Consider the following 25,572-nt stretch of genomic DNA (forward strand, 5'->3'; position numbering starts at 1 on the left):
AGGTTGCATCTGGTTCTGTTTGGGTAAAGTCGCATATCTACCACTCGCTCAACAGACTCAGATAGTATAGTGTCATCAAAAAAAGTAAACTGCACACATGGAACCTTATGTGTACTTCTGACAGACATCGTCTCTATTGGTGGACATTTCTAAATTAGCCTAAGGCGACACATGTTATGTCCACTAGATGAACGACATTTTGAGACACCTGACTTTGTTTGGATCTGTCTCATGATTATCGCTGATATGGACATGAATTACATGCTTCTCAACTCTTATAAGTCTTTCGTTCTGAATCTCGGGACGAGATTCTTTTAAGGGGGAGGGCTGTAACACCCCTGGTGTTTATATTCCGCTCGACAACGAGTATGGATTTAAGCACGAAATATCAGTAGATAAAATGGATACTAAATTTTAATCATCTTCACTTAAACGATTTTGATATCGTCTTTATCTTTGCCCATTTGGATTAATCTAAATGGTTTGCGAAATTTGGAACGTATTTATCATATGAGCTATCGAGATTTGCCCCTATTTAAAATTAAATCAAATACAATCTTTACTAGTTGGACTGGTATCTTTTGTTTTGTTCGATTTACATCTCGCACAGACTTAATCTAAGAACTAAATCTTTTGTGTAGTCTTTTGTAACAAAAAAAAAAGAATTGAGAAGGAAAAATCATTTTCTCCAACTGTTGACCGATGGCCTTATCCTCTCCCTCTGATTTTACTCACACAATTAGTTCCTACGCAGTTCCCCTTCAGCTTGATTTTTTTCAGCCTCATCCTTCCATCGCTCTCTCTCTAATATTTTCTTTTGTCGTGCGTCCTGGTGTAGCTCGTGCTGGCTTCTCCTCGCCACGGTCTCCACCAGCTGCATTTTTCCAACGCCTTCCCTTGGTCTGATCCTCAACGTGCTTGGACTTTTCACCAGGGAAAATATCCCACAGCCAATCTCTATCCTCGTCGCTCGCTGTAGATTTTTCTGCCATGATTTTTTTCCTGCTCGCGCGCGTCTTATCTTCTCCAGCCGCAGTGTCCATCTCCCCTGCGTCCAGCAGAGCTTCAGCCTTATCTTCCACCTTGGGCGTCTGCTTCAAATGCTCCGGCTCGGACGCCCATCTCCTTTGCTCCCGGTGGTGGATCTTCTGCAATTCCCCCTACAGCTTCCTCCCCGGCCCCTTGTTTTCCCCATGGCTGGAGCCTCTTCCAGCCGTGTGCCAGTCCCCAGCTCCTTCCCTGCGGCGCCCGCTCCCTTCTCTGCTTCCCCTGCTTGTTTCTATGGCGCGCACCCATATGCTCTGCTCGCTCGTCGCCGTAGCCCCTGGTCCCAGCTCTGGCGCGCCTGCTTCCTGGCTCGCCTGCGCGTGCGTTAACTCCCTCTGCCCAGGCGCCCCCTCACTGGATCCCCTCCATTTATGACCAGCGCCACTTCCTGGTCCAAGCTCCCTGGTTCTTTTCCCTGTGCGTCCAGGCGTCGAAGCTCCCTGCACTCACCTGGCGCTCGCCCCTGACCTCCCATGGCTGTCTGCCCCAGCTCGGCTTGGCCCTCTGTTCGGCGTGTTTGCCCCTGCAGAGTCGGCCCAGCCTCCATTTTTCCCCAGCCCGGATCTCCCTGCTCGCCTTGCTCCTCCGGCGCCGCGGTTTTCTGCTCGCTTGGCCGGCCATGGTGGCTGTGCATGCCTCCTGGCCATGGACGGTTTTGGCCCAGGCCACCGTCGCGCCCAGAGAAATGGTGCGCGTCCCTGCGCCCGGTTTTCGTTTCTGTGGCGCCGATCTGTGCTCCGTCCTGGCCGTCTTTTCTGCCTCCAATCTTGGCGCCGTCGCGAAGCTCTTTGTTCGTCGTCATCGCTCGGTCGCACAACAGGCTGATTGCGTGACGTGTGTCGCACATCCTAGGTCCTTGTCGTCGGGTTTCGTGCGTGCTCGCGTTTACCGTCGAGTCGTCGAACCCGTCATCCTCTGCTCAAACTCCACCTCACCAGCTCGCTTCAAACACGATCTCGTCGTCAAGCTTCGCCTTAGCCTTATCTCGTCGGTCACGCTCGCCAGATGTTCGATCAAGGACTTCAGCCGAAGGATGTCATCGTTCAGGCAACTACCAAATCGAGTTGTGATGTGGTGAGCTGATTCGCTATTTTTACTATCGGTTTTATGATCGTAAAATAAGACGCTACGTATGCGCATACGATTAAGTTAGAAATACCAGTAAGGCGAGGTGTGCTTCGAGGAGTTTAGTTGCTGAATATATTCGAACTAGTTCTATTTTGTATAATATAGTATTTCGGTGACACGTAGGTTAAATTTAGTATTTTAAAATGTCTAGACAATAATATGGTTAGTATTACTATTGACGAATTATAATTGTTTGATAAAATTAAATTGGTTCTTGGGAAGCAAGGTGGTATAATTTATAAAGCGGGGATGAATTTAGCATTTAACCAATTAGCTAATGAGTTGTGTTTAGGCTGATTATGTTTAATGTGTTGTTCGTGATGTTTGCGTTAGGTTCGTTTTAATCTAGAAAACAGTGATTATTGCGCTTAGTCGTACGCTGATAACTAGTGTTTTTCGTAGAAAATAGTACAACGTCTCGCCGCTAGGTGTTTAATTCACCGTCGTGTAGCCTTATTTAGGTTTGTGATATTCTTGTTTATATGCATTCATGTGCATTATGCAAATCATTTAGGTACGTTGATTAACCACGAGATGCGGAGAACTTGAGTCAAGTCGACCCCAAGCGTGGGCTAATCCGTAGGATGAAGCTGATGGACCAACCTGAAGATGGTTAAATCAAGCAAGTGCTCGATCGAGGGATACTCGTCAAGTGGTCGTCGCCTAACAACACTAACCTAGTGTTACCCAGGCAAGCCCCGGTGCATGCAACCCCTTTCCTTGTGTTTTAAATACCTTTCGCACACTTAAGTCTAGTGAAATGTGCATTAGGTTCATAGGAGTTACTTGAAACCCTTTGATGCATTGCTTTCCTTGATATCCATACCTTTATAGATACTTCTGTGAAGTATCAAAATATGATTTACAAAAATGCTTAGCCTTGCTTAGATCTTGTGGATAGAGGTTGTCCTCCATCTAACCCGGGAGAGGATGGCTTCTACCTGCAAGTATATTTTCATTTGGAGCAATGATGGGATCTTACTGCAAAGTTCCCTGCGATGCTCTTTTCATCCTCAGGAACAGAAACAATCCTAAGGATGGAAGTACTTAAATCGAGACTTGGGCTAGGAACAAGTGATGCTCCGCCCGGGTCAATTAAGGATTGGATGCGTATGTAGGCCTGTTGATCAAGGACTATCTTATCTAGCCACATGCCCTGAGAATGGGACAGGGTAAGCTTGAACCCGGCTATTCCATACATGAAAAGACAATCGCGCACTGGGCGTGGAGAGATGGCGAGAGTGGCACGTACCCTCCTGGCAACGGATCGCCTAAAAGGGGTGGTGTACTCTCGGGTGGCGCGGACCTGTTCATGCAGTGGAGGATCCGTGGGAATAGTAGACATCAAGGTTTACGAGAAAGATATGTCGTGTGGTTAGAAATCCTCAGCTGAGTAAATCGATTCGGATCGCCGTTATATCCCCGGAGAGTGGAGACTTGAGCTCCGACCTACAACCTAAGTCAAGATGTGAACACTATGGATAAAAATGATGTTGTATTGATGAGATGATGAAACTAGACTAGATGCAAACAGAGTCTATTAAATATTTAATCTGGCGTTAAAATATTGAAAGTAAGGACTCACTTTAGTAAGCTATTTCTGCAAAAGTATCTAAGTTGATTCTTGCTAAAGCCTCTCCTTGATTCCCAAATCCAGCATATCCTTGAGAGTCTTTTCTTTAGTCGGGTAAGTCTTGCTGAGTAATTCCATACTCAGGGTTTTATTCCCTGTTGTTTTTCAGGTCATAGTTTTGTGCTGCTGATGATGGTGTTAAGTGCCGGTGGGCTCGGCCTTCTTATAAGTCTAAGTAATCCTTCTATACTTCTTAATGAGGATGGTCACTTGAACTAGCATATATTTCAAAACTATAAATAATTTATAACCTTTCAAAGTTTCTTTGTTTGAATCAATGTAGTAATCACTCTGATCATGTACGAAGTAAAATTTTTGTAACTTGTAAAATTTGGTAATAAGATTTCCGCTGCAAAATATTGGTGTGTGTGATTTGTATTACTTAATCCCGCGGTTCTGGTTGTAAGTGGTTTATCCGGTGTCCGTGGGGCAATCGGACGGATCCTGTTAAGTTATCTGGTGCACATGCATGGCCGTCTGAGTTCTTTGAGACAAGGACAGGTGCATGTGGGCCCGATACCTTGGGAGGTTCTGCCACAGTTGTAGCATATCCTCCTCTTAAACATATGCATCATTTGCACAAAGACTTGTGAGGTCCGGGGATGATGTTTTACATCTTGAACACCCAAATACATAGATAATCTTAAAATAATATGATTAAAAACATAAAAGACATATATGCTATAGATCAATCCAAGTTCCACGAATCTAAGACATTTAGCTCACTACGTAGCTTACAACACCTTTTCTCATCTAAAGGCTTGGTGAAGGTATTGACTAGCTAGTGATCGGTGCTAATATGGCAAACATCGATATCTCCCCTTTGCTGGTGATTTCTCAAAAAGTGATGCCGGATGTCTATGTGCTTAGTGCGGCTGTGTTCAATGGGATTATCCGCCAAGCGGATTGCACTCTCAATATCACATAGGAGTGGGACTTTGCTCAAATTGCAGCCAAAGTCCCAAAGGGTTTGCCTCATCCAAAGTAGTTGGACACAACATTGGCCTGCAACAACATACTCGGCCTCGATGGTGGATAGGGCTTTGATACCATTGTTTCTTTGAACTCCAAGACACCAAGGACCTTCCCAGAATCTGACAAGTCCTAGTTGTGCTCTTCCTATCAACCTTGCACCTGGCATAGTCAGAGTCTGAATATCCAATCAAGTCAAAGGTAGACCCTTAGGATACCAGAGCCTGATGCAAGGCGTATGAACTAAATATCGAAGAATACGCTTCATAGCCACAAGGTGACATTCCTTGGGATCAGATTGAAATCTAGCACACATGCAAACAGAAAGTATAATGTCTGGTCTACTGTACTTGCACAAAGATAATGACCGGTATACCTTTTGATCTATATACTTACCTCCTATGTTGAGGTCCAAATGACTGTTTGTTCCCATTGGCGTCTTAGCAGGTTTTACGTCCTTCATCCCAAACTTCTTTAGTATATCTTGTGTGTACTTTGTTTGAGAGAGGAATGTCTCTTCCTTGAGTTGCTTTACTTGAAATCCAAGGAAATAAGTCAACTCTCCCATCATGGACATCTTGAATTTTTATGTCATCACCCTACTAAACTTCTCACATGAATTTTGATTAGTAGAACCAAATATTATGGCATCGACATATATTTGGCATATAAACAAATCACCAAAGCAAGTCTTAGTGAAAAGAGTAGGATTCGCTTTCCTGGCCTTGAAAGCATGTGAAATAAGGAAATATATAAGGCATCCATACCATGCTCTTGGGGCTTGCTTAGGTCGATAGAGCGCCTTAGAGAGATTATACACATGGTTGGGGTACTTATCATCCTCAAAGCCAGGGGGTTGCTCCATGTACACCTCCTCCTTGATTGGCCTATTGAGAAAGGCGCTCTTCACATCCATTTGATAGAGCTTAAAAGAATGGTGAGCAGCATAGGCTAATAGTATTCGAATAGACTCAAGCCTAGCTACAGGAGCAAAAGTCTCCTCAAAATCCAAACCTGTAACTTGGGCATAACCTTTTGCCACAAGTCTTGCCTTGTTTCTTGTCACCACCCCGTACTCGTCTTGTTTGTTGCGAAACACCCACTTTGTGCCAACAACATTTTACTTTGGATGTGGCACCAAACTCCATACTTCATTTCTCTTCAAGTTGTTTAGCTCCTCTTGCATGGCCAACATCTAGTCTGGATCCTGCAAGGCTTCTTCTACCCTGAAAGGCTCAATAGAAGAAACAAAAGAGTAGTGCCCACAAAAATTAGCAATACGTGTGTAGTAACTCCCTTGCTAATGTCACCAAGGATTTGATCCACCAGTTGATCCCTTTGAATGTTAGTGCGGACTTGGGTTGGAGGTGCATGTGGTACTTCTTCCTCCTCCCTTTCTTCTTATTCTTGTGCTCCCCCTTGATCCATGTCGTCGTCTTGTGGTACCTGTTCCTCATCTTGAGTCGGAGGATGCACCATCGTTGAGGAAGAGGGATGATCTTGCACTTGTTGTTCCTGTGGTCGCACATCGTCTATCGCCATAGTCCTCATTGCTACCGTTGGAACCTCGTTTTCATCTATGTCATGAAGATCAACTTGCACTCTTAGAGGGCCATTAGTCTCATCAAATAAAATGTCACTAGTGACTTCAACTAAACCCAAAGATTTGTTGAAGGCCCTATATGCCTTTGTATTTAAATCATAACCAAGTAAAAACCCTTCAATGGCTTTGGGAGCAAACTTTGAATGTCTATCTTTCTTTACCAAGATGTAGCATTTGCTCCCAAATACATAGAAATAGGAAACATTCCTTGTTGATCCTCCTCGCACTTCTTCTTTCTATAGAACTTCGTCGTCGGAGTCGGATGAAGAGGAGTCCGAGTCCCATTCCTTGCTGATGTGCGCCTCACCCTTCTTTCTATAGAACTTCCTTTTCTCATTCTTCCCTTTCTTGTTCTGATCCTCCTAGTTGGTCGTTGCTTTGAGTGCAATGGGTTACGACTCGTAGTGAGGAAGAGGACCGTTGGCGATGTCGTTGACATACCTTGCTTCTTTTACCATCATGCGCCCACTTACAAACTTACCAAGAATTTCTTTGGGCGACATTTTGGTATACCTGGGATTTCATGAATAAGATTAACAAGATGAGGATCAATAACAGTAAACAACCTTAACATGAGACGCACGACGTCGTGATCCGTCCATCTTGTGCTTCCATAGCTTCGGATTTTGTTCACCAGGGTCTTGAGCCTGTTATACGTTTCAGTTGGCTCCTCACCCTCTTCATGGCGAACCTCCCCAACTCGTCTTCCACGAACTCCATCTTGGTGATCATTGTGGCATCATTACCCTCATGAGTGATTTTGAGGGTGTCCCATATTTCCTTGGTATTGTCCAAGCTACTAAAAATGTTGTATTCATCCCTGCATAGAGATGCTAAAAGAAAAGTAGTAGCCTGGATATTTTTATGAATTTGTTCATTAATAAATATGGCATTATCATTGCTATCAAAATGCATTCCATTTTCTACTACTTTCCAAATGCTAGGATGAAGAGAAAATAAATGACTACGCATTTTATGATTTCAAAACGAACAATCTTCCCCATCAAAGTGAGGGGGCTTGCCAAAAGGAATAGACAATAAATGAGCATTGAGTTGTACGGAATGCGGGAATAATCAAAAGAGTAATTTTCGTGAACCGTCTTTTTCTTTGAAGAAGAGTCGTCGTCCTTCGGTGAAGATTGGGAGGCATCGCTGTCGTAGACTATCTTTTTGAAGCGCCTCTTCTTCTTCCCGTCCTTGTTCTTGTTGTTTGAGCGTGAGTCGATGGACTTATCTCCCTTTGGCTCATTGTTGTTGACAATCTCCTTCTCCTTGTCGTCTATCACTATCCCCTTGCGGCTTTGTCGGCGCGTGGGGGGTTGCAGATTTCACAGGGGGGAGACGGGGGCGTTCATGCGGAGGGAGAGGCGGGGGCACGGGGATGGTCTACACTATTGACTTAATATGTAGTAAATATTATATTTGAATAAATATCTCAATACGTATTTATATAGCATATAAAAATCGTAGCAAAACACGAGCAACTGGCTAGTAGTTTATATAAGCACATATTCACCTGCTTATAGATTATTATAATCTAGGTATCTAGATTATATAATTCATCTAATAATTTATGTTGTTTGTTTACCCCTTAATTTATTTGAGTTGGATTATATAATCTATAGGCTAAACAAATAGGCTTTTAGTTTCCATCTATTCTGATTATGTTGGGCGGGAGCAAACTGACCTCGCAGTCAGACTGACTGCAACACTTATCTCTAAATTTTTCCTTTTATATCATACTATGCAGCTATGTCATCTAGATTCTATCTCCTACTTCTCTTCTTCTCACATCAGTTTCCTCTAAGTTTTCCCTCTATATCTCACTCCAACCATAAAATATTATTTTATAAACCCATTCATCATTTAATATCATTTTTTTTCTTCTAACAACTACTGCAGAGCATGGGTGAGCAGTGAGCTGCTGCCGTAACTCCAAAGCTGACAAGTTTTCTGTGCTGTCCACCAAGATTGTAGCATGTAGATGAGATGTAGAGGAGCTAGTAGCGGCTACCATTACGGCAATAAAGAGCCCGTAGGAAAAGCGGAGGGGGCAGCGAGCGGGTGCTGCATAACCTGCATTCAGTCTCAGGGTACCATTGCATCCCACTCGGCTCCACCTCGCGGCCCATATTTGATATTTCGGCTATGGCAGGTACAGTATATACTATATAGATATTGAAAACCCAACTTTGTGATCCTATTAGTATAATAGTATTCATTCTACGTTGGAATTTGAAAACTGGGGCAAAAGGTCATTGCGCCGTCGTCGTCGTCGTTCGCAAGCAGCAACCAGGCAGCTCCGGGCTCCGGCCATGGCATCACCACCAAGGAATGTCGGTACCAGGACTACCAGCAACCCGGAGATCCCAGAGTTCCTGGTGGGCCCGGCTGGCCGGCCGGTGCCGGCCGTGGGGCTCGGCACGGCATCGTTCCCGTTCGTGGAGGAAAACGTCAGGACCGCCGTCCTCGCGGCACTGGAGCTCGGATACCGCCACCTCGATACCGCTTCGCTCTACCGCTCCGAACGTGCCGTCGGCGACGCCGTGGCCGAGGCAGCGCGGCGCGGGATCGTGGCGTCCAGGGAGGAGGTGTTCGTGACGACCAAGATGTGGTGCTCGCAGTGCCACCCGGATCTCGTGCTACCTTCCCTCAAGGAGAGCTTGCAGTAAGCGCTTGTTGAGCTTAACTTTTTTGCTGCTTCTTTTTATTTGCTTTCAAATAGGATGGTAACGCTCTGCGGTTCAAATTTCGGTTCTTGAAAGGACTAGCAACAACAATTAGATCTGAATCTTAGAAACTAAATGCTTCGATTTCAGTCTGCCAGTTTTGCATTTGCAGTAGCTCCAAGTACCAAATACACTAAAATCAGTGTTTTTTTGTGGCAATCAAGGTTCTTATCTCTTCATCTGTAGGAACCTTCAAATGGATTATGTTGATTTGTACCTGGTTCATTGGCCGATAGCTGCAAAGCCCGGCAAGCCACAGTTCCCGTTTAAAAGGGAGGACATCATGCCCATGGACCTAATAGGTGTATGGCGGGCAATGGAGGAATGCCACCGGCTTGGCCTTGCTAGGATGATTGGTGTCAGCAATTTCACAACAAAGAAGCTCCAAGAGCTACTGGCCATTGCTAAAATCCCCCCGTCAGTAAATCAGGTCTGTGCAGATCATATGAGTTAGGTGGTGGCAATGGCAGTAAGCCAGTAACCTCAGTTAGTTGTGGGTCTTTCAGGTTCTTGTAGTCCTTTTCTTAATGATTGATAAGCATGATATACTCTATATAAGGCCCCCTTTGGACATTTTCACGTTTCATGCGTTTTTGTTGTAAAAAACAAACTGATTCGTATAAAATTTCTATACAAATTACCGTGAAATTTCTACTGCGCAAAAGACCACAAAAGGAAGAACAGGATGTTTTACTGTATTTATTTTTATCGAACATGCAGAATAGCTGTGTGCCTTTCTTTTCATCAAAGAAGAAAGAGTGTCACATGGATATTAATATTCCATATGAATATAGAACATTAGAACTTGAAGGTTTTTTAATATGTAAATAGTCATCATTGAACGAAAAGTGGGTGTTTTAGGGGATAATTGTTTCAAATTAAAAATAACTTTGTATATTGTATATCCTCAAGTATACCTACACCATACACTGACATGTGAGATAACCTTGGCTTGAGCAGGTTGAAATGAATCCAATTTGGCAGCAGAAAAGGTTAGCTGAGTTCTGCAAAGACAAAGGTATTCATTTGACTGCCTATTCTCCGCTAGCAGGCCAAAGCACGTCTAAGGTCAATCCAGTAATGCAGTCTGAGGTTCTGCAAGAGGTTGCAAAGGCTAGAGGAAAGTCAGTGGCTCAGGTATTACCAACTGATCCCTCAATGTGTCTACCTTAAAGTGTAGCAGTTGTTCAAAATTCTGGCCACAGTTCAATTTTTTTAAGGCTTTCAAAGGTAATAACTACCGGATTTATATTAGCACCTTTAGCTTAATGTATTGACTAAGTATGTGCAGTTTGTATTCTTCAGAATGGTTTTCTAAACTCTTTGTATGATGTTAACACTAATCAGCATAACTACTTTTCGTTCTCTCCTAGATTTCGCTGAGGTGGATCTACGAGCAAGGCGCTAGCGTGGTTGTCAAGAGTTTCGGAAGGGATAGGCTCAAGGAGAACGTGGAAATCTTCGATTGGGAACTGACCAATGAAGACAGGCGTAAGATTAGTCAGATACCTCAGCACAAGAGGGTCACAGTGTTGGGGATCCTCAGCCCAGACGGCGTCTCCAGCGTGGATCTTGCTGAGCTTGATATTGTTGAAATGTAGCAGAAATCTCCATCTATCAGGTTGCAAGGACAAAAAATGGTGATTGGAGTAGCTTTCATACGGCTACGTTGAATCAGTTGCTTAGATACGGCCATATTGAATCAAGAATTAGAAGTAGAGGACGATCTCTCTACTTGTCGTCCGGACCTCATTTTCTTAAAATGTATTTTCAGGTGTCTGACCTTGTCCTGAAATGCCATCCAGGCCATTACTTTTTAGAATGCCATTTTTAGATCTGTTTGATCTAGCTTAAATAAGTTACTAGGCAAACAAACAATACACATTATTAGATAGATTATATAATATAGATACCTATATTATAATAATCCATAATCAACTTATTAAATGCTTATATAATTTACATGCTAGATTATATCTATACTACTTATTAAGACAGTAAAGGTAGTCTGTCGTTCTGCCGTTCTGCCATTTTACGATCTCAATCATCCGTTCTACCATTCTGTAATCTCAGTCGTCCGATCCTACGTTTGAGTCTCGCTCCCCGATCCCGCACACCGGTCCCGCTCCTAGATCGCGCCCCGAAACCCTCTCGCCTCGCCTGGAAACCGTCGCCCCCGACCTCCCCTCTCCTCCCCCGATTCTGGCTGCCGCCCCAGGCTCGCCCGCCCCGAAATCCTCCACCGTGCCGCGCCGAAAACCTCGCCCACCACCACCACGCCGCGCACGCCCCGGTCTTCGTCGCCCTAACCACGCCCTTCCAACGATGATGTCGCTACCGAAGCGCCGCGCATCCTCCTTGCATCTTCGTCGCCGCTGCGCCACGCCGAAATCCTCCCCCACCGTGCCCTTCCATCGACGACCATGGCGGACTACCCACGCGTCGTGCGCGCCCCGCTCTTCGTGCCTGTCCTCTGGGGCCAGTGCGCTCCCCTCCTCCTCAGCAGACTCCGCCGCCGCAGGTCTGGTTGCCCACCTCAACTCCGAGGAACGAGGACTCCACCACGCTCGCTCCGGAGACACCACCGTGGTATGTCCTCCGCTCACCGTGCCTGTCCTCGGATCCGCGACTGCCGCCCCGCTCCCCCCCAAATACCAGCCGACGCAACTTACTCCTCTGTTGCCCGTGGCTGGCGCGGGGGTTTGATTCCCGGCGTTTCCTTGTGAATTCGGGGTGATTTTGGGGCCCTGGATGGCGATGATTTGAGTGGATTCAAGAGGAACAAGTGAAGGTGAAGTCCTGATCTGGACCCCCACCGTGGTATGTGCCATGAGGAAGTTGTTCTTCTCCGAGTCGGCCTACAAGGAGACCAAGCTCCACACCACGCCCCACTCATGGCTGCCCCTCGAGAGGAAGGCGCCACCGAGCTTAACCAGGAGAGCCGATGGCCGGTGAGACACACAACGCTAGCCGTTTTCAGAACCCGGTCAGATGAGTGACTGCTGCTGTTACAGGTATGGTCTTCTCTGCTCCTGTACCGGCAGATCCTCGACGAGATCGAGGCCAACGACTACGACAACTTCACCCGGAGGGCCTACGTTCCTAAGACGAAGAAGCTGATGGCGCTGCCCAAGGCGTACCTGAGATCACTGGTGGTGCCCTCCTCGTCTCCTTAGGCTGAGAGCCAGAGACGCTATTCCACCCTAACATAGACCGGTCTCTCTCTCACTGTCGGTACATAGCAGAAGCAATGAATGATCGATATGATGTACAAATTTCTGGCCAAGCTGTTTGGAGGATCCTCTAGCCTGTGTGGGAGAAGCTCTCCAAGTTCTCTGGCCATGCTGCTGGCGGCTCCTCCATGTAAGCTCTTAGTCCTTCACTTGTTTCTGGCTTGATATGTCAACATATGCTCATTCGTTTATGCTTCAATTGTGTCACGCAAGACTCAGTCTTTTAGGCACTGGTGTTGATTTGGCTGTGCAAAGTTGGCCGATTGAGATGTTCATCCTGTTTTGTCTGTGTCGCAGAGAGTCCTTGATGAAGATGTCGGAGCCGGCTGTGCTTTCGCACTTCAAGCCCGCGGACTATGTCAGCATACTGGCTCAGATACACAAGGAGCTGGAGTGCCGCCCTCCTGACGACAAGGCCTCCCTGTACCTCCTATAGTTCTAGGTCTTCCGTGGCCTCGGCGAGGCCAAGCTGTTCGGAGGATCCTCCAGCATGTGTAGGAGAATGTGAGCACCATACACGAGAAGCTCATCTTCGGGGCATGGCTCAAGTATGAGAAAAAAGAGGAGGAGTCCATCTCCGACCTGCTCAGCTTGTGCATCACTCCACAAACCAAACACATCAAAAGTGCTTGCAGGAGTTCAGGCTGCTGGATTTCGTGAGGGGATTTTAACCTCAAAATACCTGTCTGGACAATTTTTGCTCAATTTTTATTGCTACTTTTTTGTTCAATGCACAGAACATTTTTTAATTTCTATTTGTCCTCTCTGGTTATAAGACAAAAATTATCATTTACACTTATTCATTGATCTTCATTAAGCAATGCACTAATAAAGGTTCATCATTGCAGAAGCTGAGGATGAGATCAAACGACTAAATGGAGAGGCAGAAAAGCGCATATTGATTTTTGATCCTTTAGACGAACCCATTAGACAGCCTAATTTGCGTTGGTATGCTGCTTATCTATTTCTATATTCTGTGAGTGAACAATTAGGTATTATTGCTTAGGAAGGAGGACTATTTACAAGATAGTCTGAGAAAATCATAGGTTGCTTGGATTCTCTGTTTGCTTGTGTCATGCGACATGTCTGTTTAGATGTATTTGCACCCACGTGGTTTATTCCTCGTGTTATTGCTACTGGTTGAGGCAGACAAAGTGAAACATTAGACTTGCTTTTTCTATACTTAACATTCTCTCAACCTACCTGCAATGTGCTCAAAAGAATCCATGATAAAATATGACCTGATCCATGATTACTCCTGTTAATGGACAGGAGAAAATCATTCCGCGGTTTCAAAGTAACTGAGGATGCTACTACTCAAGATCCCATTGAGATACTGGCTTCCCAAACAGCAACTATGACATGATCTCAGTTCTCACAGGATGTTATGCATGCTGTTGCTGAAAAAAATGAACAGTCTGTTCCTTCACGATCTGGTGAAGCTATTTCAGATGTTTCAGGAAAAGAAGGTTAAACAACATTTGTTTAAATTAGTTTGCCATTATCTATACTTTTTAAATTTGCATAAAAACAGTGTAATTGATCTTCCATGATGTCCATATATATATATATATATATAAAGCTTACAATTCTCATAGTTGAACATTATGGTTTATATGTGCAGGACAACACTACAAAACATGGCCACAATGGATCCAAACATGCAGGCTCGATCAGTGCAGGTGGAGTGGGTTGGAGCTAGAGAGTCCCTGATTTTTAGTGCATTTTGTCGTAGTGCACCGGTTTCTAATTTGATGGTGTGATTTCCAAGTTATGCTTCAGAATGTTCGTAATACTAACATGTCGATGGATACATTTGTTAAAAAGGTTACTGAGGTACCAGATCTTGTACAGAAGTCCATGAATCATCAATTTGGTTTCCTAAATATTTTCTTTCTTTCTTGCAGCTGAACCGCAAGATGAACAAGGTAGACGAGGAGTCCAAGCAGGTCTCGTATCCTGTCATCAGGGATGACAATGGCAACGACAAGCTCGATTTCCCGGCGCTTGGCAAGCAGTTCGCAGCTGAGGAGATTTCCGCACAGGTTTAACACTAACTTCGAATGTATCTCCAGTACCGCTATTACTCTGGTTTTTTGGATTCCGACAGTATAAAGTTAATCAACTATCTCAACATATTTGGTATAGTTACTAGTGGATAATTTGCCTTATAATTTAGCGGATCTGTGTGGTGCTAGAATTATTTTTGCAGCATTTACTTTTAATAGATCGATGCTCCTAGATCAATGATCATGCGGGTGTTCCTCCTGCACTGAATAAGAAAGAATTTTGGTGATGGTGTTCCTCCTGCACTGAATATTGGGCTCCCATCGAGCAACCAACAGAAAGAAAATTTTATGATAATTAGCGGTACTGTCGGAATCCACTGGTAACTGTACCAAATCTCCAGTACCGCTATTACTCTGTTTTTGGATTCCGACAGCATACAGTTAATCAGGTATCTCAACAGATTTGGTACAGTTACCAGTGGACAATGTGCCTTATAATTTAGCGGATCTGTGTGGTGCTAGAATTATTTTTGCAGCATTTACTTTTAAGTTCATATTTTGTTCTGTTTGCCAGAGTAATATATGAGTCAGTAACTTGACTTCATTTGAATCATGCGGCTTCTTAGGTTTCAGTCTAACTAAATATCTAAGTTTGCAACTGCACCTTTTGTTTCATGTCTTCTTTGGGGTGGCCCGGCGGAGTGGGTTGGAGCTAGAGAGTCCCTGATTTTTAGTGCATTTTGTCGTAGTGCACCGGTTTCTAATTTGATGTTGTGATTTCCAAGTTATGCTTCGGAATGTTCGTAATACTAACATGCCGATGGATACATTTGTTAAAAAGGTTACTGAGGTACCAGATCTTGTACAGAAGTCCATGAATCATCAATTTGGTTTCCTAAATATTTTCTTTCTTTCTTGCAGCTGAACCTGTATCTTGTCCTGCTTCCACTTGATGGTCAAAGTGTGCCTAAACTGGAAAAGCCCTACCACAGTTGCCTGCCAACACTATCTATTCGACATCTCTGTCAGGTTGGTTCCATAATCTTGTTGTTGGCCTTGATAAATTTAGCTTACCAGATGAATAAACAAAGGTTGTGTGCCCCTGCATCTTTCAAGTTTGTTGCTCTCCAGTTGTCTCGGCAACCCAAAGAAGTCGAGATATATATCAGGAAAAACAAGGATGCATGCTTGTCAGCCAATTACACTCGTAAATACGAGACAAAGCCAGAACAGCCTAATGGTTTAGAGAGACTGTGGGAAGAGAATTCTCTTTCGGATCTCTACCCTTCCCTCGCCACCTGTCAAAGGAGATCTGGTATTCTCACTCTCCAAATGACTGCCCAAGCACTCCTATTTATTTCATCGTTTCTTTTCTAAAGCTGCTGCATTGTTTTCTATTTTTTGACCAAACAAAGGTTTTTTTACCTGCTAGAGGAACTAGGTGTGATCTCACTGACATGGGCTATGAAGAGACATTTCAGCTCTGAACATCTCTTTTTTCCCTTTATTTCAAAATATGTGAATGTGATAGACTTCTTTTATACATACATATATTCAGTGTTGACTAGCAGAATTTTGTGGGGAGGTGGTTATAATTATACCACAGGTTATAACTCAAATTAGCAGGATGCATCTAGGTAGGGTCTGGATCTATTATCACTAGAGTAAAAATGTTTACTTGTGAGTTAGATTCCATCTGGTATCTTTCTTTCTCAAAGAAGCTCATGCTCTATTATGTTCAATAATATTCATTTCATTACATTTGATATGGAAATTACATTTCTAAACTTATAGCTGAAGATATTCGAATAGTTAATAGCAACTTTTTAGAAATAGATAGAAACAATCCATTAAGGTTTGTACATACATCTACTTGTATTGGTAACTTGGTAACCACACTGGACACACATTAGTAGTTTTCTTTCATCTTGCAGAACCATTTTCCATGATTTTGTGTTGATGTGATGATGGTGATTGTTGCAGGCCCATGCTATTCTATTGGACCCTTGTGCTCTGGTTCTGGAATATCTACAGAGAGACATTATTTGCTTCCTTCACATTTTAGAGGTACCAAAGGCTTTTCTAGCAACAGTCCTACTATTTCATTTTGTCACCTTAAAAAAGAGAATGAATGTTATTTGATTCTTCACACAATGCGATGTTTTCTTCACACAGTAGTACTTGAAGGTAATACATTGTAATGGGTATAAAATTAGCCAGGAGTTCTCTTTTTATCCTCCCCTTCCTGGCATTTCTTTCATTATTCATTTTGATTTCCGCTCTTTTGCTCTATACTGCTACTCTTATCCTCTTGTTGTAAGCAATTTGTTTCTAGGACTATTTGCTTGCTTTTAGTTTAGTTTTGCCAATTCATATTCCATATCATGGGACTTGTATGCTTTCTTCTCATCATGCATGAAAGTTAATATCATGATGCCTTATTGGAAGATCAAAATTATTTTAGGCGTGTGCTATTTCTTCTGTTCCCGATCCTTCTTACATATTGTAGCCACTTTTGGTTCCATTTTCATGCTTCCTATGTACAACGTGGGTGCACATATCACTTATCTTGGTATTTTATTGTCCTATTCTTTCTTTTTTTGTTCAGTATGTTCGGTATGTGCACTCTCATTTCTGCTCATATGGCCCTGCAGGTACCCAATGGTGTCGGTAAGGATTTTGTCATCAACAATGGTGCATGCTCTTGTTCCACGGATTTGGGATGTTTTATTCTCTACTTGCTTTCCTGCTTATAGATTTGGTTGTCCTCAAATGGTTTCACCTAATACATTTTCTGCCTTTACTGGCTTTTAATCTCTCTCTCTACTGATTTGTTTTATGCTTGCAGATGAAGTGATTCCCTCGCAGTTGTGTCCTTCACAAAGAAAGGATGTAAAGCCACACTCTTATCATGCAACAAACTAGAGCTGTGACACAACTATAACAGAGGAATCATCGCCCATTAGCACACTAAAATTGGCACATACAGAGAACGCGCCTGCGGAGTGGGATTATCTGAACATAGAGGCCAACACACTTGAGTCACTCGAGCTCCGCGCAAAGCTCCTGGAGCAGGAGAGGCTCGATGAGCTCACCAGCGCTCTTCGGCCATTTGGTGAGGGAGCCGTGTCATCTAGAGAGATGGACAGACGGTGATATGGTTGACCAAGAGCTTGATGACTCCACCGAAGTTTCGAGAGTCCCCAACAAAGCTTCTATAGCAGCGATTCATTTTAGCATTTTTGTTTTTTTGAGTGCCATTTCGAGAGTGTACATAACATCAACAAAATTCAGGATTGATGTGCTTATCTAGGCTTGAGCCCTATTTATGTTCGGTGTATATTGTTTGCATGTAACCAACCGTTGTGAGCGATGACTGATTATTTACTGTCTTCTTGTTTTATCTATCTTTACTCCTTTTCATATAACACTTTCGTGTGTCATGTGTTGTTTTCCCCTTTGTATGTCGTGTGTTGTTTTCACCTTCGTGCGTCGTCTCCCCTTTGTATGTCGTCTCTCCATAGATGATGTTGATTAATATTCGCCACATATTTATCATTGTTTATTTTTTTATCAATAACAACACGGTACAATCTTATGTTTTTCAAGGTATGTAAATGCCTACTTTTAGTGATGCTAACAAAAGTATAGAATAAGTTTTTATATGTCAATGTATTTTATCATATTGATTCCATAGCAACATTACGAAGCAGTACGAGAAGCTGTGTTGCCACACCCATTTTCTTTCTTGTGATAGCAACATTACGGAGCAGTACAAGAAGCTGTGTTGCCACACCCATTTTCTTTCTTGTGATGAGTGTTGGGCATCATCATATGATTCATATACTTGACATACAACTGGAACCCATTGCCGTTGAATTGTTAGATTTCAATGTGTACGATTATGATTTACTTCTTCTCGTCAAATAATGTGAGATATTGAGGTGGATGATAAATTATGTTTTGTTCATCTCCATGTAATCGTAATGCACTAGCATTTTAATAACAAGAGAATAGAACGACAAATAGTGCTTCTTCATTTCAATATATTTTATCATTACATATTGACTCTGTAGCAAGGCACGTACATACACCTATTTGTATATATAAGTTATCGAGATATTATATGTTCCAGATGCAATGCACGGGCACTGACCTATCTTATATAAAACACTACTAGGTGAGTGTTTGTGTGTCACAGGCCCGAGTTTCTCTTTGATGTCAACCCGGACAGCTCGCGGATGTCATCCTCTATTTCATAATTGTATAACACATATTTGTATATATAAATTATCGAGATATTATATGTCACCGTTGCAACGCACGGGCACTGACCTAGTAATCTTATAAGCAAACAAACAGGGTCTTAGGTCCTATACTTGTCTTGAGGTGTCATCTTCATCACAAAACGAGATCCAACTCTTCGTGATGTGACGTTGCATGGCAAGATAGATTCTCTGGCTTAGATCATGGGTCTGTTTGGTTCAGCTTTTTTCTGACCAGCTTTTCCGAAAATTTAGCTATAGGAAGAATCTGGCTGTGTAGAGAATCTAAGTATCATTAGGATTACGTGCGGAGGAAGATAAAGTTGTCATGGGGCTCAGGATCTAGAAAGTGACGAATTACTACTATTGCGACGACTCAACTGATTATATGTTTATGTTGATTTTCAATGGTTTTTATAGAAGCTGGCTGAAAAGCTGAGTGTTTGGTAGTCTGCAGCAGTTTTTGGTGGCCAGAAGCTGCGAAAAGCCGAAACAAACAGGGGCCATGTATGTTTGTTTCTATCTAGAATTATATAATCTAGCTTATGGATTATATAAGCACCTAATGAGTTGCTTATGGATTATTATAATCTAGACATCTAGATTATATAATACACCTAATAATTTGTGTTGTTTGTTTGCCTCTTAACTTATTTAAGTTAAATTATATAATCTAGAGGGTAAACAAACATAGTCTTAGTTATTGACAAGCAGGCGAGGATAAGAGTTTCTCCAATAGTTATGTAAATTTAGCTCCTTGAATTATAGATTTAGAGAGTTGCTAAAACACTTTAGAAAGCAAAAAATATGTTTATGCTCCAATAGTTCTCTATTTTTGTTGGTTGCTAATTGTTTTGAAGTTGTTCACGTCAACAAAAAAAAGTGGTATGCCGCTACAGCAAGATTCAACGAGAAGAAGCAACTTGTCATGTTGCTACTACAATAACAATGACGAGTTAAATAAGAAGAAGCAAAGGCTAGAGTAATGGGGGCACCGTACCTGTGAGCAACATCTTGGAATGTCGAAGGTATTGGTGGAAGACCAGATAACCACCGCGACAGGCAAATGTCGTCCATGAAGGCCCTTGCTGCGAAAACGTGGAGGCAGCACATGAGGATATTTGGTTGTGGTGGCGTCAAAGTGACTGGGGCGATGGAGATGGATTTTTGGTCATGGTGGCGGTGGGACTGCGTGAAACAATAGTGGGAGTAGGTTTTTCGCGATGGACTTGGTGTCAACATTGATTTTGGGAGTCACAACAAGGTTGATAAATGTATAGATGAAATTGGGTTTTGTAGGAAGTTTGTAAATTTAGAAACTTGCTTTACATAATTTTTGGCCTAGATATGCTCACTTGGTTGGTGTTGCTATGGAGAATGGTTGTATAACATTGGGTTATAATGTGGTGGCTGTGGGTGACGGATATCCCCCGGGTCCACTAGAAGGATAAGAGACCTCATGAAAGGCCCAAGGGCCCAATAAATCGTAAGGTCACTCCTTCATAGGCCTGGGGAGGAACGACCAGAGAAGTAGATTGACATAAGGCCGGGTTGGCGCAAACCCGGACGGCCCCACAGCGTTGAGCAAGCGACCACAACAGAAGATCCGACTTTCCCGCGCTGGAGCCCCGAACGACGTAACCAGGCGAGGATAAGTCGACAGAATCATAGGAGGATAGACAAAAACGATTCACTATCTCTTAGGTGCATATCCACATGTATTGCCTCACGGCCGAATATATAAGGCCTAGGGGGCACCCCTTCAGAATGATCGATCTTACTACTCAGCCACCCACCTCAATTCTTTACGAGAGCTCCCTTGTAACCCATTACACAAAGCATACTCACCAGGATGTAGGGTGTTACGCATCTCGAAGCGGCCCGAACCTGTAAACACTGTCCATTGTTCCTCGTGCATCAGGCACGAACCATTTGGTTACAATCGGCGACACCGTCCTACTCCTAAAACACCTTGAGGGGCAACCCCAGGTGTGCGGTCGGACCCAAAACACCGACAGCTGGCGCGCCAGGTAGGGGGTGTGTCGCCGATCCAAGCTAGCTCAATGGCCGTCACCTTCTACAGCAAGATCACCCTCTGACCCGGATCCGTATTCTGCTTTGGAACGATCTCGTCCATAGGAGATGAAGAGGGAACTCTACACCGCATCGCTGATCCGCCAAAGAAGAAGTCCACTCCAACACGCTCCGAGAATATCGGGGTGAGGAAGGAAAAAGCGCAACCTCCAGCTGACCCGGAGGACTCCATTGTCTACTTCCCCGACGAAAGAATGGACACAGATCGCAAGGAAGAAAGAGACCGGGAGGTAGCAAGTCGTTCTTTCCGTTCCTCCGCCCTCAAAGGAGAACGGGAAGAAGATCGCCACGACCGCCGCACCATTCTACCCCGACATCCTCTTCATCGGGAGAGTGGAGTCGCCCCCCGTCTCCGACGACGAGCCGACCGCACCCGGAGAAGAACCACCTCAGCGGGAATCCCGCAGGCGGAGAAACCGGCGCCGAAACATTCAGCGACATCATGAGGCCGGAGAACGGGATCCGGAGCAACCTGTTTCGCGGGACGAGGTCTCGGAGATAGGAGAAACTCCGGAGGAACGCGTCTTCAGGGAACGAAGGAATTCCCGCCGACGTGATCACCGACGAGCTCAGGAACAAGCCGAGTAGGACGCAAGGCAACGCCGGGAAAATCCACTCTTCGGGCGCAACCTGAATCCCGACTTCGCCCGAGCCATGAACACGCCAAGTGAAGTCGGAGGGGTACTAGCTCGGATAGCAGATGGACTCCCTCGAACTCCCGACGCTGAAGGCTATCGACGACTGTTCACCCAAGCAGCCAACCATCTTCTACCGCTCGCTCACCCGCCGAACGATCTACGACACGCCATCAACAGTCGCCGGGACGCGCGAAGCTCCATCAACGCTTCGCGTTAACGACGGCATGAGAACGAGATCCGCCGCCGGGAGGAGTACGACAGGGATCACGACATCCCAGCTCGGAGTCAGGCAACCAGAACCGAGTCAGCAACGGCTTCGACTGGCGGTACTACCTGGGGTCGGTCGAGGAACCACAACGACTACTCCCCTCCCCGGGACAGACATCATCCCCGGCGACAGGAGGACACGTGTGGAGTGACAGCCCTTACTCCGCGCCTTAGGGCCATTCAGTGGCCCCCTAACTTCAAGGTATCCAATGTCGACAAATATGAACCTAAGCAGGATCCAGGAGGCTGGTTGGCCGTCTACACCACTGCCGCTCGAGCCGCCGGAGCATCCGAGGACGTGATGACTGCGTACTTACCCATTGTCCTCGGGCAAGACGCACTACAATGTCTGCGACATCTACCTCGACACTGCATCGACGACCGGAATGACTTCAGTCGACGCTTCACCGCCAACTTTCAGTCCCTCTTCGACAAACCAGCGCAACCATGGGACCTCAAATCCATCAAGCGCCGGGGGGACGAAACTCTCCGGTCGTACCTTAAAAGGTTCCAGACCATGAGAAATCGTATCCCCGAGGTCACGGAGGCGGCCGTGATCGAGGACTTCTACAGAGGATCCAATGACTCGGCCTTCGTCCGAGCCATACTGCAGAAAGCGCCGACTACCTCCGAGCAGCTGTTCCGGGAAGCCGACCTCTACATTACCGCCGACGAGCGAGCTCAAGACCTCATCGGGGGAGCGAAGCCCGCACCGGCAGCACCACGACGCGACGCGAACCAGCAACCCGACAAACGCTGGGAGAAAAGACCTCGCGAAGAGGTGCACGCCGTCGGACCACCTGCCTCTCGTGCCCGGGGAGGACCTCGCGGAGGCGAGCGCACGCTGGACGACATCCTCGACGCCCAGTGCTCGTACCACAAGGACATGCGCCACACCCTGCGGAACTGCAGGGACTTCAAGCACTCCATCGGACACGGCCGACCCTTCCAACCTCTACCTCATCCTCCGCCGCGGGGAGGACCAGAAGAACCACGACAACCCCAGCAGCAGGAGGAGGGGGAAGGAGGAGCCTTCCCACGCGTTGACAGGGAGGTCAACGTCATCTTTGGCGGACATGGATCGCAGGAGAACAGAAGACAACAAAAGCTCAACAATCGCCAGATATTGGTGGCGACCACCAGTCCTCCCGCTCCGTACCGGTGGTCGGAGCACCCGATTACCTTCACTCGGGCAGATCAGTGGCTCAACTTCGACCACCCAGGCAAGTACCCGCTCCACGTCGATCCGGTGATCTGAGAGAGTAGGGTGAAGAAGGTGTTAGTGGACGGGGGAAGCAGCATCACCGTCACCTTCCCCCGGACACTCCAAGGCTTGGGAGTTCACCTCAAAGAACTCCGCGAGTCGGACACTCCTTTCTTCGGCATCGTGCCGACCGAAGGGGAATACCCGCTGGGCCACATCTACATGCCCGTCACCTTCGGAACTCCAAAGAATTACAGAACCGAGTTCCTGAGGTTCGAAGTAGCAAACTTCGACTGCGGGTACAACGCCATCATCGGGAGGCCGGGGTTGGCAAAATTCATGGCCATCCCGCATTACACATACATGATACTAAAGATGTCAGGGCCACAAGGAATCATAACTGTGCGTGCTGACTTCCAAGGCGCCGCAGAATGTTTCCGAGTGGCCATCCAAGCAGCCCTCACCACCAAGCCATCGGCGACTTCTTCAGCACAGGCGAACTCTAAGCCTGAGGAAGACCTTACGGCACCGGCGAACGAAGCTCAAGCCGCGACCTCTATGCGGCCGACTGAAGAAACTAAAAGGATCAACCTGGGGTTTGCTGATGAACGCAAGACTGCCATCATGAGCTCCAGCCTAAACGATAAATAGGAAGACGCGCTCGTCCGGTTTCTGCAAGACAACCGGGACGTATTCGCATGGCAACCCGCGGATATGCCGGGAGTCCCGAGAGAACTGGTCGAGCACAAACTGAAGGTCTACCCCCAGGCAAGGCCGATCCGTCAAAAACTACGTCGCTTCACTCCTGACAAAAGAGAGGCCATTCGCGCTGAGTTGGCTCGCTTGGTCGCGGCCGGATTTATTAGAGAGGTGTTACATCCCGAGTGGTTTGCCAACCCTGTTCTTGTACTCAAAAAGAATAAAGTGGATTGGCGCATGTGTGTCGATTATACAGATCTCAACAAACATTATCCAAAGGATCCCTTCGGGCTCCCTAGGATAGATCAGGTGGTAGACTCCACCGCTAGATGTTCTGTGCTGTCTTTTCTGGATTGCTATTCCGGATATCATCAGATCAGTTTGGCAAAGGAAGACGAGGAAAAAACAGCGTTCATCACTCCATTCGGTGCTTTCTGCTATACCTCCATGCCGTTTGGCCTCAAAAACGCTGGAGCGACTTATTAGAGAGCCATTCAAACATGCTTAGCCGATCACTGAGGCAAGCGTGTGGAAGCCTACGTGGATGACGTAGTAATCAAAACAGAAAACTCGGAAAACTCCATCGAAGACTTACAGGTGGTTTTCAACAGTCTACGGCGATACCGATGGAGGCTTAATCCCGAAAAATGTGTCTTCGGGGTACCAGCAGGGAAGCTACTCAGATTTATTGTCAGCCACCGGGGAATTGAAGCTAATCCGAATAAGATTGAAGCTATCATGAAAATGGAAGCTCCACAATCACAAAAGAAGGTTCAGCGACTTACCGGATGTATGGTAGCCCTGAGTAGATTTATATCCAGGCTAGGAGAAAAAGGTTTACCGTTTTACAAGCTACTCAAGAAGGTGGACAAGTTTCAGTGGACTTCAGAAGCACAGGAAGCCCTAGATGCACTGAAGAAATTCTTGACAACCCCACCGGTACTGAAGCCGCCACGGCGAGCCACATCAACTCAACGAGCTGAAGATCTGCTGCTGTATATCTCTTGCACGACTCACGTGGTAAGCACCGTGTTGGTAGTCGAGCGAGCAGAAGAAGGACATGCCTACCCAGTACAACATCCTGTTTATTTCATCAGTGAAGTTCTGGGTCCTTCGAAGAAAAAGTATCCTCAAGTTCAGAAACTATTATACGTAGTACTTCCAACTGCCCGCAAGCTACGTCACTACTTTGATGACCACAAAATCATAGTAGTCACTGGTTTTCCGATAGGGGATATCCTTCACAACAAGGAAGCCATTGGCCGAATAGCCAAGTGGGCCTGTGAACTGGGATCTCATGACATCGAATTTCGACCTCGCACTGCCATCAAAACCCAAGCATTGGTTGACTTCGTATCAGAATGGACTGAACAACAAGTACCAGAGAACCCAGAAACTGCAGAAGTATGGCGGATGTATTTTGATGGGTCACTGAAGCTGCAGGGAGCAGGCACAGGAATTCTCTTCATCGCACCTGGAGGCGAGCACCTTAAATATGCCCTCCAGTTGCTATTTCCAGCCTCTAACAATGCAGCCGAATATGAAGCTCTGATCCACGGACTAAACATCGCCATATCATTAGGCATCAAGAGACTAATGGTATACGGAGATTCTTTGGTAGTCATAAGCCAGATAAACAAAGAATGGGACTGTTCGAATGATTCAATGGGAAAATATTGCACTGCCGTACGGAAACTAGAAGATAAATTTGAAGGCCTGGAATTTCATCATGTAGAAAGAGATCGAAACACGGCAACCGATGTATTGTCCAAGCTAGGATCCAGTCGAACTCAGGTCCCACCCGGAGTCTTTGTACAAGAAATACCACAACCAAGCATCTCAATGGATCAGGCAGAAGAGTGTAATATCGTGAATCAACCAGAGTCAAGCTCTGATGACTGGAGAAGGCCGATCATCAGATATATAAAGAATGAAGAGGAGCCAGACGATAAAAATGCAGCCGAGCGCATCGCCAGACAGTCGGCTCACTACACACTCATTGGGGAGACACTATACAGAAGGGGCGCATCAGGCATCTTCATGAAATGCAT

The 25,572-nt window shown here is 45.4% G+C and overlaps 1 protein-coding gene and 1 non-coding gene across 5 annotated transcripts; both read left to right on the forward strand.

Moving 5' to 3' along the window:
- The first annotated feature begins 887 nt into the window (after positions 1 to 887).
- Positions 888 to 10,949, forward strand: LOC100383321 (NAD(P)-linked oxidoreductase superfamily protein). Of its 4 annotated transcripts, none has more exons than XM_035963150.1 (7): positions 888 to 2,121; positions 2,690 to 2,866; positions 8,286 to 8,538; positions 8,638 to 9,051; positions 9,299 to 9,542; positions 10,073 to 10,249; positions 10,486 to 10,949. In XM_035963150.1, the coding sequence occupies exons 4-7, from the start codon at positions 8,699 to 8,701 to the stop codon at positions 10,711 to 10,713; spliced, it is 1,002 nt and encodes a 333-aa protein (XP_035819043.1). In that variant the 5' UTR covers positions 888 to 2,121; positions 2,690 to 2,866; positions 8,286 to 8,538; positions 8,638 to 8,698; the 3' UTR covers positions 10,714 to 10,949. The 4 variants fall into 4 exon arrangements, with proteins under 4 accessions (XP_035819043.1, XP_020400768.1, NP_001341255.1 ...); NM_001354326.1 differs by having other exon boundaries at positions 966 to 2,121; positions 2,690 to 3,983; positions 10,486 to 10,889; XM_020545179.3 differs by lacking the exon at positions 2,690 to 2,866.
- Positions 10,950 to 15,468: 4,519 nt separating this feature from the next.
- LOC103642775 (uncharacterized) lies at positions 15,469 to 17,784 on the forward strand. Its single transcript, XR_002265584.2, has 3 exons — positions 15,469 to 15,669; positions 16,338 to 16,541; positions 17,009 to 17,784. It is a non-coding gene; the product is annotated as an uncharacterized protein (transcript).
- The last annotated feature ends 7,788 nt before the right edge of the window (positions 17,785 to 25,572 follow it).

This window comes from Zea mays, chromosome 10 (assembly GCF_902167145.1).
Source record: "Zea mays cultivar B73 chromosome 10, Zm-B73-REFERENCE-NAM-5.0, whole genome shotgun sequence".
NCBI lineage: Eukaryota > Viridiplantae > Streptophyta > Magnoliopsida > Poales > Poaceae > Zea > Zea mays.

What these genes read in the sequence shown, in the direction of transcription:
- LOC100383321 (XM_035963150.1), top strand. Translation starts at nt 8,699, where the DNA reads ATGGCATCACCACCAAGGAATGTCGGTACCAGGACTACCAGCAACCCG. An exon ending in TCCCTCAAGGAGAGCTTGCA is followed by an intron (nt 9,052 to 9,298) that starts GTAAGCGCTTGT and finishes CTTCATCTGTAG; the next exon opens with GAACCTTCAAATGGATTATG. An exon ending in GAGGAAAGTCAGTGGCTCAG is followed by an intron (nt 10,250 to 10,485) that starts GTATTACCAACT and finishes GTTCTCTCCTAG; the next exon opens with ATTTCGCTGAGGTGGATCTA.